The sequence below is a fragment of the Macrotis lagotis genome, chromosome 3, assembly GCF_037893015.1.
Source record: "Macrotis lagotis isolate mMagLag1 chromosome 3, bilby.v1.9.chrom.fasta, whole genome shotgun sequence".
Taxonomy (NCBI): domain Eukaryota; kingdom Metazoa; phylum Chordata; class Mammalia; order Peramelemorphia; family Peramelidae; genus Macrotis; species Macrotis lagotis.
The window spans coordinates 60954608-60970620 of NC_133660.1; the positions used below are offsets into that span (position 1 = coordinate 60954608).

The following is a 16013-nucleotide window of genomic DNA, read 5'->3' on the forward strand; positions in this document are numbered from 1 at the left end:
AAGTGGTTGCTTTTTTAAGATGCTTTGATCTTGCAGTCATCCTGTCCCTTCAATCAGCAGACCCATATTTCTTAATTTTCTGAAAAGCAGGATGGTTGTGTTTTGAGAAATAGAAGATACAGGTTCTTCATTTCTTCCAAATACTGGTATGATCTTGCATAAATCATCTGTAAAACAGAGAATTGGACTTGATGAGGCTGACAATCCTTCATCCTCTAAAATCCAATGATTCTTCATTATTTTTAAAACAAAATTAGATCTGTAAAAAAGAATGGTAGATTTTATTCTGTTTTTCTCAGAGGCTGAGATCAATATTTCACATGGTTATTTCTTAGATAGGAATACTCACTCACTACTTTATTAGCCAGATGTATGGGGTATTCATGGAGGACTGGCACCTCTGGTGTGAGGGTTTGTTGAACCTTTTTCAGTGCTGCTTGTCCACTTTGCTGTCACCCAACTCTCACACATTCCTAGAAGCTGTAGCATAGGCCATGGTCCCACTCCAGTAAAACCTTCTCAGGAGATGGGTGAAACCAGGTAGAGGGTAATTGATGGGTCACAAAGCTGTTGGTGAGTTAGGGGATGTCTGCCCCAAGAATGTACATAATGGCCAACAGAGAACAATTTCCACCAGCCATAAAAGCATCTGAATTGAGTGCTATGAGCTGCTTAGAACTTGGTCAGACATTGAAGACATAAAGGTCATGTATGCCTTCCTGGACCTTCAGTCATCTTTTGTCTTACCACAGGACTTTAATGACTGGGAGAGTGAAGCTGACACCTTTCTGTAACTCTGCCTCACTTAAATTTAGGTCAAAGCATAAATCAAGACATCACTTTGTGATTGTCCTCTTCAAAAACAAACAGCAGCAATGTTAAATGGATGCTAGTATTAAGTTGGATATGTGGAGTAGGGAAGATGGGGATAAATAGTTGTCTTTAGTTATTTTTCCTCATTAGAGATATCTTAAATTTTTTTTACTTTGAATTCAGCATGGATTTCCTTCCTCCATTTGTTTCTGGTCAGGACTGGCTATCTCCCTTAGTCCCTGAAAGAGTGAGGTTTTGGAGGAGACTTTGGTAGTTCCACTGTTGATGATCAGAATAGATCTCTCTAGAAATACTGAGAGAAAACTGTATAATTTTATATCTGTTTGTTGTTCTTCCAGTTTCAGCCATAAATGTTCCTGTTTTGATCTTGTTTCTCCAGGCTCATTTTCTTCTCTGTTTTTTTAATGCTTTGTTCTTAAATCTTCAATCATTCCAATCCTTGATTGTTTGCAATACTGTAAAATGATGTTGCCCATGTCTCTCCATTTTAGCAAAGCAGTCCATAAGCACTTCATTGCTTTTTTGGTCTCCTCCCTATAGGAGGATGGACTTTTTGATGAATGAATCAGCAAATATTTATTAAGACCAAGTATTTATTAAGAATGCAAGACATTCTTCTAAGTCTTGAGAGAATACAAAAGCAAAGAATAAAATTATCTACTTGCAGTGAGCTTCTCCTTCCCCAGTTGGAGCCATTGGAACTTCTGGTTAAACCATCTCAGTATCAGGGACTTCAAAAATCTTCCACCTTCTACAGAAACTCTTTTGCATCACCACTTATGGGCCCAAAGAGGCCAGGTGTGAGCCGACTGAGAGCCTTAACAAATCAGATGGAATATTTTTTGTTTTTTTTAATTTACTTTTATCCATTTGTTCAAGTATATTTCAAAGTTACAAAGTTTCCCTCCATCCTCCCTACCCCCCCTCCCCTCAGTTGGGAATGGTCAGGTTAGCATTTTACATTAACATTTTGCTAAACATATTTACAAATTAGTAGTTTTTTGGCATGAGGAATTAGGATTAATGAAAAGAGATACATAAGAGATAATAATAAAAAATATTAATAATAACCAATAATAATAAATCTGTTCATCAGATTTGGTAGGGATGGATTTTTTTTGTATGTATTTTGTTTTGTTTTGTTTTGTTTTTCTTCCTCTGGTTGGGGATAATATAGTCCATAATCTGTCAAATATGGTTGTCCTAATCTCTGGACTGCCAAGAGGGGTTGCTTCCATCAAGGTTGTTCATCTCATATTGATGTGTAAATTGTTCTCTTGGCTCTACTGCCTTTACTCAGCATCAGATCCCATAAGGCATTCTATGCTTCTCTAGAGTCTGATCATTTATTGTTTCTTATAGAATAATATTCCATAGTATTCATGTACCATAACTTGTTTAGCCATTCCCCAATTGATGGGCATCCCCTCAATTTTCAGTTCTTTGACAAAAAGGACTGCTAAGAGTATTTTGGAACATGTTAAGACTTTTCCCCATTTTTTTATAATTTCTTCTGGATATAGTCCTAGAATTGGAATTGCTGGGGTCAAAGGGTAAGTTTTATTGCCCTTTGGGCATAGTTCCATATTGCTCTCCAGAAAGGCTGGATCTATTCACAACTCCACCTTCCTTTACATTTTTTTTCATCAGTTCCCTTGCTGTTCTTGCCCTTTTGTTTCTCCAGATGAATTTTGTTACTATTTTTTCCTAGCTCAGTAAAGTATTTTATTTGGTAGTTTGATTGGTATGGCATTGAATAAGTAATTTAATTTCAGTAAAATTTTCATTTTTATTATATTAGCTCAACCTAACCATGAGCATTTGACATTTTCCCCATTTTTTAGAACTGACTTTATTTGGGTGAGGAGAGCTTTATAATTGTGTCATACAGTCTCAGGGTTTGTCTTGGGAGGTAGATTCCCAAGTATTTAATGTTATCTACAGTTATTTTAAATGGAATTTCTCTTTTGATCTCTTGTTCTTGGACTTGGTTGTTCATATATAGAAATGCTGGTGATTTATGTGGGTTTATTTCATATCCTGTTTCTTTGCTGAATTTGTTAAGTGTTTCAGGGAGTTTTTTAGATGATTTTCTTGGGTTCTCTAGGTATACCATCATATCACCTTCAAAGAGTGAAAGTTTTGCTTCCTTATTGTCCATTCTGATTTCCTCAATTTGTTCTTCTTCTCTTATTGCTATTGCTAGTGTTTCTAACACTATAATGAATAGTAATGGTGATAGTGGGCATCCTTGTTTCACCCCTGAATTTATTGGAAATGCTGCAAGGTTATTCCCACTAAATATAATATTTGTTGATGGTTTTAGACAGATACTATTTATTATTTTAAGCAAAATTCCATTTATTCCTATACTTTCTAGTGTTTTTAATAGAAATGGATGTTGTGTTTTATTGAAGGCCTTTTCAGCATATAGTGAGATGCTTTCTGTTGGTTTTACTGTTCATATGCTTAATTGTGTTGAATGTTTTCCTAATGTTGAACCAACCCTGCCTGGCTAGTATAGATTCACCATGATCATAGTGTATTATCCTGGTTATAACTTTCAGAAGTCTCATTGCTAAAATTTCATTTAAGATTTTTGCATCAATATTCATTAGGGAGATTGGTCTTAGTCTGTTTTGTTTCTTCCTGGTTTAGTTATCAGCACCATGTTGGTGTCATAAAAGGAGTTTGGTAGAACTCCTTCCTCTCCTATGTTTTAAAATAGTTTATGTAAGAATAGGAATTAATTGTTCCTTAAATGTTTGGTAGAATTCACTTGTAAATCCATCTGGATCTGGAGACTTTTTCTTAGGGAGTTTATTGATAGTTTCTTCAATTTCTTTTTCTGAAATGGGGTTATTTAAGTAATTTGTTTCCTCTTCTGTTAAAATGGGCAGTTTGTATTTTTGTAAATATTCCTCCATTTCACTCAAGCTGTCCAATTTATTGGCATACAGTTTGTCAAAGTAGCTCCTAATCATCTCTTTAATTTCTTCCTCATTGGTGGTTAATTCACCCTTTTAATTTTTGATACTGGTTATTTGGTTATCTTCTCTTTCTTTTTTAAATCAGATTAACCAGAAGTTTGTCTATTTTATTGGCTTTTTCATAAAACTCTTAAATTTATTTATGAGATCAATGGTTTTTTTGCTTTGTATTTTTATTAATTTCTTCCTTGATTTTCAGAATCAGTTTGCAGAAATTTTCAGTTGCATACGCTATTTGTTGATCTCCTTTTTTCTCTATTTTATTCACAAAGGCAGTTAGAGATATAAAGTTTCCCCTCAGAACTGCCTTGGCTGCATCCCATAAATTTTGGTATGATGTCTCATTATTATCATTTTCTTGGATATAATTATTATTTGTTATTTGCTTTTTGATCCATCCATTATTTAAGACAAAGCTATTTAATTTCCATTTAATTCTTGGTGTATTTTTCCCTTACCCTTTATTGCATGTAATTTTTTTGCATTATGATCTGAGAAGTATGTATTTATTATTTCTGACTTTCTGCATTTGATTTTAAGGTTTTTGTGTCCTAGTACATGGTCAGTTTTAGTGAAGGTGCCATGTTCTGTTGAGAAAAAGGTATATTCTTTTCTGTCCCCATTAAGTTTTCTCCAGAGGTCTATCATATCTAAGTTTTCTAAGATTTTAAGATTTCATTCACCTTAACTTCCTTCTTATTTATTTTGTTGTTAGAGTTATCTAAATCTGAGAGAGGGACGTTGAGGTCTCCCACTATTAAAATTTTACTGTCTATTTCTCTTTGTAATTTACTCAACTTTTCCTGTAGGAATCTGGATGCTATCCCACTAGGTGCATTTCCAATGGTGCCTTTTAAGAAGATGTAGTTTCCTTCCTTATCCCTTTTAATGAGATTGATTTTTTTTCTTTTACTTTGTCTGAGATTAAAATCACTATCCCAGATTTTTTTTACTTCAGCTGAGCCATAATATATTTTGCTCTAACCTTTAACCTTTACCCTGTGTGTATCTTTCTGCTTCAAATGTGTTTCTGTAAACAATATATTGTAGGATTCTGGTTTTTAATCCATTCTTCTATCCATTTCCATTTTATGGGGCAGTTCATCCTATTCACATTTACAGTTAAGAGTATTAATCCTGTATTTCCCTTTATGCTATCTTTCTCCATTTATATTTATCGCTTTACTTTTCTCTTATTCCTCCTTATAGAATTTTACTACCTTTCCCCTTTGATTTATTTATTTTTAAATTTAAATTTCAGTTTATTTTGATTTATACCTTTCCTTCCCTTTTATCGCTCCCTTTTTCCCTTTTCTTCCCCTCTCCCAGTTCCCCTCCCCCTTTTCTGTAGGTTAAGTTAAATTTTTAAACCCAAGTGGGAGTGTATCTTACTTCCACACAGGACTAAATCTATTGAATAGAATTTACACAGCATTCAGATTCTCCCTTCTTTCCATCTAAAATTATAAATCTTTGTGCCTCTTCCTTTGGTGCTCTAATATGCTTGATAAACTATTGTTATCAAGATAACATCACAGATTGCTTACTTGATTGTTTGATGAGCAGCTTTGACTCAAATTATAATTATATTTTGTAACCTTACCCCCGTTTCAAGTATTTTTCAGTTACATATAATCCTCTTCACAAGTCAAAATATCCTCCAAAGCCATATTATTCCTTGAAGTATTTGTGCCCCTCTCCTCTGGCCTATTTTTTTCCCACTTTACCTTCCCCCACTTAACCTCTGGTTAAGTGAAGCACCCTGATCTAATTAACTGAAAGTATCTTGAAGATCTCTAAGTACTGGGAGGTTCTGGAGGTCTTTACAAATACTTGTGAGTAATAGAGACACTGTCTCTGGTCCTTACAGTTTATGGTGCCCTAATTAGACAAGATGCTTAGCACCTTGTGATTAAAGCCAGTCAGAGTATAATGAGATACTTAAGTTAAAGTTGACCCTCCTGCTTTTTTCAGGGGTTTTTATCTCATAGTGATGTGATCTTGGACCTCTTCAATTGAGGGACAAGACCCAATTAAACCTATATCCCTTTTGATTATAGTCTACCCTTTAATTATCCTTAGAGAAGTAAAGTTCTAATGAGTTAAAATAGTTATATCTTCCCTTTTAGGGACCAACATTTGTTTAAAAGCTTTGTTTTTCAGGCCCCTTTATACCTTTTTTTTTTTTAATGTAACTCTTCAGTCTGTATTTAGCAAATGAATTCTCTTCAGTTCTGGTTCTCAGTTCAGTTCTGGTCTTTCTGTCAGGAAATTCTGGAAGTCCTGTATTTCATTGAACATCCATCTTTTTCTCTGGTCAACTTGTCACAATTTTCCTGCATGACTTTCATTTCTTTTTTCCATGTCTTCTTCCTCTCTTCTTTGGTTTTTAAATTCTTTTTTAAGCTCTTTGATGAGCTTTTGTAGTTGAGTTAAATCTATAGACTCTTTGGATACTTCTCCTGTGTGTGATGTTTCACAGCTTTCTTCTTCAGACATGACATTGCTGTCATCTTTATCTGTGATGTATTTTTCTATAGTGAGTGCTCTTTTAGCTTTTTTGCTCATTTTTCTTTAGTTCTGCTCTTGGAGTAGATGGAGTATAGATCCAGGCTTTTATTTTGCTGGGGCTGGGATCTGATCCCTGGCTTGTTGTTGGCCAAGATGTTGCCTATGCAGTCTAGGCCTTGCCTTTGCAGAAATTGTTTTTTTTTTCTTCTCCTTTATGTCTAGGTTCTGATTTAACAGAGGATTGTTCCCAACCCAGTCCTGTCTTTTACCCCAGTGTTTCAGGGTTCAGACTTTGTTTAGATTTGGGGTCCTCCCTGCTGGCTTGCTATCCAACTGCTGGGACCTCTGGTATTATTAATCTGTTGGTACTTGGATTGTACTGTGGGCTAAAAGCCTCCTGCTGGCTTTTCCCGCTCTCCCACCTCCTGGACTTTTCTTCTCCTTTTCCCCTAAGAGACAGACAGACCTTCACTGAAGATCCTCCATGATGTTTGCAGTTGAAAACTTCTTTGAATCTTCTCTTTTTCTTGGTGAGATCTGTAGTGTGAGAGAAGAAGTTTCATATATCTTTGGTATGGAAAGGCTCTGGGAGCATGTTAGCTTCATGCCACCACTTGACTCTACCCTGGAAGTCATCCAGATGGAATATTATGAAGCTTACTGTTGACTGTTTGTGAGCAGTTATGGGGGGTGGGGTGGGGTGTTATTTGTCCAGGACCTGTCCCCTTTGGAATGCAAAAGGCTGAGGACTTTATTTTTTTGCAAGGCAGTGGGGTTAAATGACTTCCCCAGGATCACACAGCTAGGTGAGGCCTGATTTGAACTCAGGTCCCCTGACTGCAGGGCTGGTACTCAATACACTGCATCACCTAGCTGCCCCTGAGGCTGAGGACTCTTAAGGGCCTTTTAGGGGCAGTTGGTAGTACAGTGGATAGAGCACCAACCCTGGAGTCAGGACGACTTGAGTTCAAATTGGCCTCCAACATTTAATAATTATCTAGCTGTGTATCCTTGGGCAAGTCACTTAACCCCATTGCCTTATTAAAAAAAAAAAAACTTAAAAAAAAAGAAGGCCCTTCTAGACTTTGCAATTTGGCCTAAGCCAGATATTGTGGCTTTCAGGTCTTAAATGCTCTTTGCAGTGTGACTGATCATTTGCAGTTTGGAGCCAGTTCTGTGGAAGGGAGTGAAGGAAGGAAAGGATTTCAGTAACCCCTACTGGTGCCAAGCATGATGGTGAATGCTTTATTATGCCGTCTCTTTGATCTTTGCAGTAGCCCCACGAGGTAGGCACTGTTAGTGCCTCCCATTTTACCTTTGAGGAAATGGAGACAGATTAAGTCCTTGCCCAGAGACACACACAGCTAATAAGAGTCTACGCCTAGGTTTGAATCCCAAGCTCTATCCACTGCTCCACCTGGCTCCTGTGATCCCAGGAATCCTCTGCTGGGGACCAGCAGATGCAGGAAGCTCTACCATTACCCCTGGAATTTAGATAATAATGGGATGTAGCAACTTAACCTTTTTCTGGGGGCAGGGGAAGGGGAGAGTAAGAAGGGAGCAGGAGATATGTAGCCAGATGAGTCCATTTCCATAATGATTGACTGAGTGGATTGTTTGAGACCTTGAAATACAAGGAAATCTATTAAAAATTAGAGATCTGAGGAACAGAAAAATGGAATACTTTGTTCAAACTTAAACTTCTAAGATTAGCAAAAGGTCATTTTTACTCTGCCCTGACTGATGCTGATCCACTGAATGATTCCATGTTGGTTCTACCTCAGAAGTGCTCACCTGGGGTATGTATAGCTCTAGTGCATATGAGAGTCAAGGTGATATGGGGGTCACCTGGGAGGTAATTATATTATCCTCTTGAAGTATTCCAAAAGTATTACTGTCAATTAAAAAAAATTTATAAGTTCAGGTTTTTTTGGGGGGGGATTAAACTCTCCATTTTATTTCTCACATGTATATCAATCAATAAATGTGTCCTCTGCACCTGGCACTGTGTTAGCTTACCATGCCATAAACTCTAGATTGTATGTCCTATCATCTTGAATAAAGATTATGTTATTGTTTGATCAGTTCAGAAAAGATTTGCTGAAAGTGAGGAGTTATGGGGACTAAAAAAGTCAGGAATCCTTGCTCTTCTATTTCCATATGATTTACCCATCTGACCTTGATCTTGTCTGCACACTAGATCTCCATCTTACTGAATTTAAAAAAAAAAGGTGAAAATTGTTTTTCTTTTTTCCTAGTCTTGAAAGTATTTTATCTTTATTTATTTATTTATTTATTTGTGTTTTCTATTATTACACTAATCTTTCTGTGAGAGCAATCATAAGCCCCCCTCAAAGGATGAGAAACCTCAAAAATAGTGAGAGAGAAAAAAATGTACTTCAATCTGTGTTCAGATTCCAGTGGCTCTGTCTCTGAGGGAATTGCCTTCTTTATCATAAGTCCACCAAAAAAACTGCTTCAATATTTTTCCCACAGTTTCCCAGCTGTATTTCCCTCTTCTCTATTCCTTCCCATTCTCGTTTTTCTATTCTCTCGCCTTTCACCCTGTCCCTTCTCAGAAGTGTGTTGTATCTGAGTACCCTCTCCCATGATCTTCGCTCTCTTCTATCACCTATTCTCCCCCTTCCCTTCCTCTGTTCCCCCTTATCCCATCCCTTTTGTCTCATTTTTCTGTAGGCTAAGATAGATTTCTGTACCCTATTAAGTGTGTATGTTATTTCCTCTCTGAGCCATTTCCGATGAGAATGAGGACTCACTCATTCCCCCTTGCCTTCCCCATTCCACTCCATTGTAAAAGCTTCCTCTTGACTCCTATATGAAATATCTTAGCCTCTTCTTCTCCTTTCTCTTCCTCCCAGTACTTTTTTTTATCACCTATTGACTCCATCTTTTTACTATATTTTACCATTATATTCTGCTCCTTCCCATGCCTCATCTACATATGCTCCTTCAAACTGCTCTTATGAATGAAAAAATTCATATGATTTATCAGTATCTTCTTCCCATGCAGGAATACAAACAATTCAACATCATTAAGTTACTCATAGTTAGTTCTTCTTGTCCACCCCCACCCTCTGTGGTTCACCTGAGTCCTGTGCTTGGAGATCAAACCTTCTTTCAGCTCTGGTTGTTTCAATAGGAAAGTTTGAAAGTCTCCCATTTCATTGAAAGTCCATCTTTTCCCCTGAAAGAGGATATTCAGTTTTGATGGGTAGTTGATTCTCAGTTGTAAATCAAGATCTTTTACCTTCCGGAATATCATATTCCAGTCACTTTGAGCCCTTAATGTAGATGCTGCCAGAGCCGGTGTAATCCTGACTATAGAGCCATGGTAGTTGAGTTGCTTGTTTCTGGCAGCTTTTAGTATTTTTTCTTTGACTAGGGAGTTTTGGAGTTTAGCTATAATATTCCTGGAAGTTTTTCTTTTGGTATCTCTTTCAGGAGGTGACCTGTGAATTACCTCAATTTCTACTTTATCCTCTGTTTCTAGGATCTCAAGGCAATTTTGCTGTATTATTTCTTGAAAAATGAAGTCTAGGCTCTTTTCCTGGTTGTGACTTTCAGGTAGCCCAATAATTTTTAAATTATCTCTTCTGAATCTGTTTTTGAGGTCAGTTGTTTCTCCAATAAGATATTTCACATTTTCTTCTAATTTTTTTTTTGGTACAATTTCATTTCTTCCTGAGTTCTCACAAAGTCATCAGCTTTCTTTCATTCCATTCTGTCTTAGAAGGAATTATTTTCTTCAGCGAACCTTTTTATCTCCTTTTTCAGCTGGCCAGTTCTGCTTTTTAAGGCATTCTTGTCTTCATTTGCCTTTTGTGTTGCTTTTTCCATTTGGCACAAACTGACTTTTAACATATTATTTTCTTCAGTATTTTTTGTATTTCTTTCACCAAGTTGCTGATTTGGTTTTCATGATTTTTCTGCATTGCTCTCATTTCTCCTCCCAATTTTTCCTCCATCTCCCTTAATTGCTTTTCAATGTCTTTTTTGAATTCATCCATAGCCTGAGTCCATTTTCTATTTCTCTTGGAGGTTTTGAATATGGAAGCTTCAGTTTTGTTGTCATCTGCATATGTATTGTGGTGTCCTCCATTGGACCAAATAAATTTTCTATGGTCAGATTCTTCTTTTTCTTAGCTCATTTCCTCTGCCTGTGACTGATTTACTACACTTCCAAGGCTTTGGGGGTTTGGGGGATAATCCACAGGGATCTTAATTCCTCCAAGGTCTTATGAGAAGCTTCAGGCTCTCCCCTCTGGCCTGAAATTGTGAGGAGGGTCTCTGCTCAACTATGGTGTGATGTCCGGGAGCCCAGACTGCAACCTGGATCTGATTGTAAGCAAACAGCTGAGTCCTGCCCCCAGGGAGAGCAGAGAGAGATCTCTGCAGTCTCCCCTGATCCCCTTACCATATGTGGGCTGAGAGCTCTGGACGTGCTGGGTGGCTCTGCCAACTCCCACTACTGGTTCTCACTGCAGAGCTGCTCTGAGGCCAGAACTCTGCTCTGCACTCACTGTGGTGCAGTAGAGTTCTCTACAATTGTTTTTCAATAAAACTCTCTTTTTTGTTGTTTATAGATATCGATGATGTGCGCAAGTATAAGCCAAGTTATCTTGAGGCAACACTTGACTGGTTCCGATTATACAAAGTGCCTGATGGAAAACCAGAAAATAAATTTGCTTTTAATGGAGAGTTTAAAGACAAGGTAAAGATGGCATGCATTGTGACATTCTTTTAATAATGCACTTTACTAAGGACTGCTTTGTGAAATAATGTGAATTTTTGCATATGATACAAACAAAAAAAAAAGCTATCTAATCTGTTCCTGATTTTGGTGTCATGTATTTAAGAAGATATTTTGATTGTCATTTTATTTAAAGAATCATTTCAAAGAATTTTCATTAGTGAATTGTCAGAGAAACTTAAAAAAAATGCAGTAGAAAATACATAAGAAATAAGATGGCATTTCTTCTCTCAAAGTGTCATAGAAGAAAACTTTTGCCAGTCATGAGAATCTGCTCCTTGATTTTTCAGTATATTCATCTTTAGCCAGATTCTTCCATGCCAATTCCCATGACACAGGAATATAAAAAAACCATCTGAAATGGAAAACCCTCCATTTGCTATTCTGGGTGTGGCAAAAAGGGAGCTCTATTCATTTCCTACTTGTAGCCACAAATAACTTTTTACTGAGACCTTTTGCCTTGAATTGCACTACATAAAACATGCAAGTACCATTGAGCTTTCTGGCCTCCATAGTTACTTCTTTGAATATAACCCATAGGGAAAAAAGCAGCACTATATTAAATCTTCTTTGATTCAGAATAACTGAGGGAGGCAAATAAATTTCAGAAAAGCTTTTCCTTAGACAATATCTTGAAATAAATTTGTTTTTTTCCAGTAAAGTACATATACATGAGAGACAACATGGTGTCATAAAGATGGTCTAGCATTGGGAAGACCATTAGCAGAGGGAATTTCCTTATCAGAAATTCCCTACAACAATGAAATCATCCATACAGATCAGAACCAAATAAATGAAGTACTTTAAAAACGATTTAAAAGTAAACTTAGATTATATAACAATTCACAGTTATCAGTAAGATAATAGGGTGTATAAAATGCTTTCCTCACAGCCTTGGGAGATAGGTAGTATAAGCATTACATTTATGATTTACAGGTGAAGCAGCTGAGACACATCATTAAGGTCTTACCTATGATCACACAACCAATCACTATTGGTGATGGAACTCAAACTTACATCTTCTGATTCCCAAATCAGTAGTTTTTACCTGCTGTTCTGTATTTCCTCTCCTGAAAATTTTTTACCATATGTCATATAATTAATTACTAGACATAGAAGTTTACTTATATTGAAGCAATCTGTAATTTCTGATATCCTTGTTTAGAAGCCCTTGATTTTGTACTCTCCATTACACTTTTCAGAGTAAAAAAATATTTCCAGCTTTTTCCTCAAAAAAACACATTCTAGCTTTGCATCACCACAAATTCAAAATCAGTATAGTGCAAATGATGTTTCATTGTATGAAGCACCTCAAACTCCCATGAAAATTTTATTATTTCATTTTACTCCAGGCCAAATCAATCTGTATACATATTCTATACAGGCTAAATTTTTTTTGCAAAATGCATTATTTCTTTTGTACAAAAATTGTATACTTCGCATAATTTTTGTGTGAGATCAGTAATTTTGTGCATTATTTTTTACTTCTCCCAATAAACATGTATCTAGTAAATTATCCAAGATATATTTAAAAAGGACTAATTAAATGCTGGGCAAATTGTAAAGAAATAGTCACACACCTGCATTATCAATGGATTTGCAAATTGGTGGAATCTTTTCCCAAAGCAATCTGGGTGACAAAATTAATCATACACACACACACACATATATATATATATATATATATTTTGATCCTATAATCCCAGTATTGAGAATATATCCAAATGGCTTTATCCCAAAATAGGTGAGTGTGTTTGGAGGGTGGTAAGTAAAGAACCATTTAAAGATAATTAAATCAGCATAATTTGTGATGCTTAAAAAAAAACTAAGAACAACCAAAGTATCTTATTGTTTGATAATGGGTGAGCTAACTAGTATATCAATATAATCAAATGGAATGTAATCAAGAATGACAAGTATAAGTAACAAAAATATCAAAGCATTTATGTTTTATTTCATATTAAGAGAAAAAAAAGAATCTCAAAGATGTTTATAAAAGGGGGTCAGCTAGGTGGCTCAGTGGATGGAGCACCGACCCTAGAGTCAGGAGTCCCTGAGTTCAAATCCAGCCTCAGACACTTAATAGTTACCTAGCTGTGTGGCCTTGGGCAAGCCACTTAACCCTATTGCCTTGCAAAAAAAAAGTTTATAAAATATGGATAAAAGGAAAAAATGCACATAAACCTAGGACTGAATGGGTAAAAGAAAAGAGCAGAAAAGGACCTAGCAGGGATAATTAATGGGTTGTTAGAGGTGTAATTTGCATGTCTTTTAAATTTGGAAATTATTTCAGATGTAAGTTAATTGCATTTAATGTTGTCTGAAGTTAAGTTTCAAAAAAAGTATTGTTGAACACTATGGTCTCCAAACACTGTACTACTTGAGAAGAAAATATAACTTGTCCAATTAAGGTAGTCAGAGAGATGGTTCTGATTCTTTTATCCATGGACAGTTCTAAATAACTGGTTAGTTTGGTAATTAAAATGAAAGATTTTTGCCTGAAATTTCCTTGCCTTGAGGAAAACCTGGGTTTTTATTTCCAAGAATGAGCAACTGAAATGGTTGCACTGAAAGATTGCTTTTCACCTTCACTTAGGGCCATAGAGACCTAATAAAGTTTCTTTTTGAAGGTCAAGTGTCAGTTTTTGTGTAAACCACAGAGCTGCCAAATCACTCCAAAGATAGTTCATTTGGTTTTGATTCCAGACTTTAAAACCTGGGGAGAAAAGATGGCATAATCATTGATGTTGTAAAATGAAAATTCCTTTCATAAAAATTATTTTGACTTTTAGAAAAAAATCAAATGCCTATTTTAGAGTAAAGCATGGTAAGAAATTCTCTGCAAGCTCCAAATCTCTTTAACTCAGTATCTTCTACTGGTGCTTTTATGGCAAATGTTATTGCCATCAAATTCTTGCAGGGTTATTAGACTATGTAATACTAATCATGCTACTAAAAATTAAATTCCAAAAATAATAGATAATTTTAAATTACCTTGACTTAAAATTAATATATAATGAGTTTTTCCATTTAATTAGTCTTTAATTTATTTTCATAATTAAAATTAAAAATTAAAATTAAATAATTTTACTAATTGCTGGAAATGTTCATGTTTGGTTTTTATAATAAATATATTGCATTGTTTAAAAAATAACTGACTGTGTAAAAATGTCTCTTTTGCTGCTAACCTAGGATTTTGCTCTTCAAGTTATTGAATCTACCCACAAATACTGGACAGCTTTGCTTCATAAAAAGTGTGATGGAGGAGATATAAATTGGTAAGATCTGGTCTAATTGAGTTATATTTTATGTTGCATTACTTATCTTCTTATTCAGTACATGATGATTATAAACCCTTCTCCTATTTTTTAATGGTCTTCTATGCTTATGATATTTTTCTTGAAAAAGCAGATAAACAGTCAGACAGTTTTTATAATAATGACATCGAGCCTTTTCTTAGTAAATAATAGAGAATAACTTTTCACTTTTGATGAACTTTTATCTGGGGATCATAATTGTGACATAGCACTTTTTAGGAGGGAAAATGGCACCAAATTTTCAAACAAATGAATCTCTTTCATAAAATAAAACTTTGCTTTTTTTTTTTTTAACTTTTTAGGTAATGACACTTTGAGTCTTCTTAAGTACAGGTGGTCAAGATTATGGCAAATAATTCATTTACTTAGTAAACAAGGCTTTCCTTTGTTTATTAGTAAAATCCTGTGAGAAGCATTTCAAGCTGCTAAATGCACAGAAAGAGGTTTCTAAAATTACTCTCATCCTACCCAAGTGGTTGTCACTCCTTGAGGGCAGGCACATTTTGTTTGACCTCCTCCTGCTGATTTGGTCATATCATGGCTAGGGAGGGACAGCACCAGGCAGCCCTCTCCACACTATCTCAACTTGATTCCAAATGAATTTGGTCTAACTAATGCTAAAATTACTCTACTATCTGAGTGTAAAATTATCCTCTTCATAATAAATGAATGAAATATTAGATGAATAAATACCCTCAGTTACAGCAGTGGGGTTGCATTTGTCGCTGACTGTGCAATGTGCTCAGATGTTTGCTGTAAAGGTCAGCAGCGTCTTTGAGCCTGCACTAGAGGAGCAACCTGCTCTCCCCACAACCAGTCCGGTTCTCAGCCTGCAGATTAGGAGAGAGACTCTCCAGCCTCTTTGGGAAGCTATTATAATGTTGGCCGATTTTGGTGGTCAGGGAATTCTCCTTTAGAAATCATGCAAATCTCTTGTGCTACATTGAAGCTTATATATTCTGTTTCCTCTTTTATCATTGGTGCCCAAGTATCATTGTATAAGAGCCCTTTACATAGTAGATGAACACGAAGCTAAGTTTGTGCCTTTTTTGGTTGCTGATCTTGAAGAATCTATAATATGGGGCATGTATTTATCTCTTATAACCTTACCTAAAAGAAACGTACTAAAATTTCAGCTTTTCTCGATTATTTTACTTTATAATTTTGTGTCTCCCCTGAGGGTTTGTAGTTCTGCCAGCTGATTGGGGGCAGTCTCCTTTGTTTGATTATTTTCATTCATCATTTTCCTTGTTTGAATTCAGCGTTTTTCATATTTCAGTGTAAATGTGCAGGTGTGTGACAGCCCTTTTTGCTGCAGTAAAGATGAAGCCAAATCCATAGTGCAGTCGGTAAGTGTATTTGTGTCTTTTCAGTATCATGTGGGAGGAATGCAGAGGTTTTGAAAATCAAGGAGCGAACTGAAACAAAATGCATAAAAAGTCAGACCCTTTTCTAAGAGAGGAATTTTTAAAAAATGGCATTGATATCTAACCCCCCCAAAAAAAGAAAAAATCCATAGAACAATAATCAGATAAGCCTAAAATCCCTTTGATGGAGTCTTAAATTGCATTTTCCTGGGGCTCATTAGCT

General features: G+C 35.8%; 1 protein-coding gene across 2 annotated transcripts in view; it reads left to right on the forward strand.

The window, feature by feature from the left end:
- Nucleotides 1-16013, forward strand: part of PPA2 (inorganic pyrophosphatase 2) — a 128520-nt gene that overhangs the window by 96735 nt on the left and 15772 nt on the right. For both annotated transcript variants that reach the window (XM_074228766.1, XM_074228767.1), the window contains 3 exons: nt 10940-11067; nt 14299-14384; nt 15703-15772. In XM_074228766.1, the coding sequence (XP_074084867.1) occupies nt 10940-11067; nt 14299-14384; nt 15703-15772 (284 nt within the window). The remainder of the gene's footprint in view (nt 1-10939; nt 11068-14298; nt 14385-15702; nt 15773-16013) is intronic.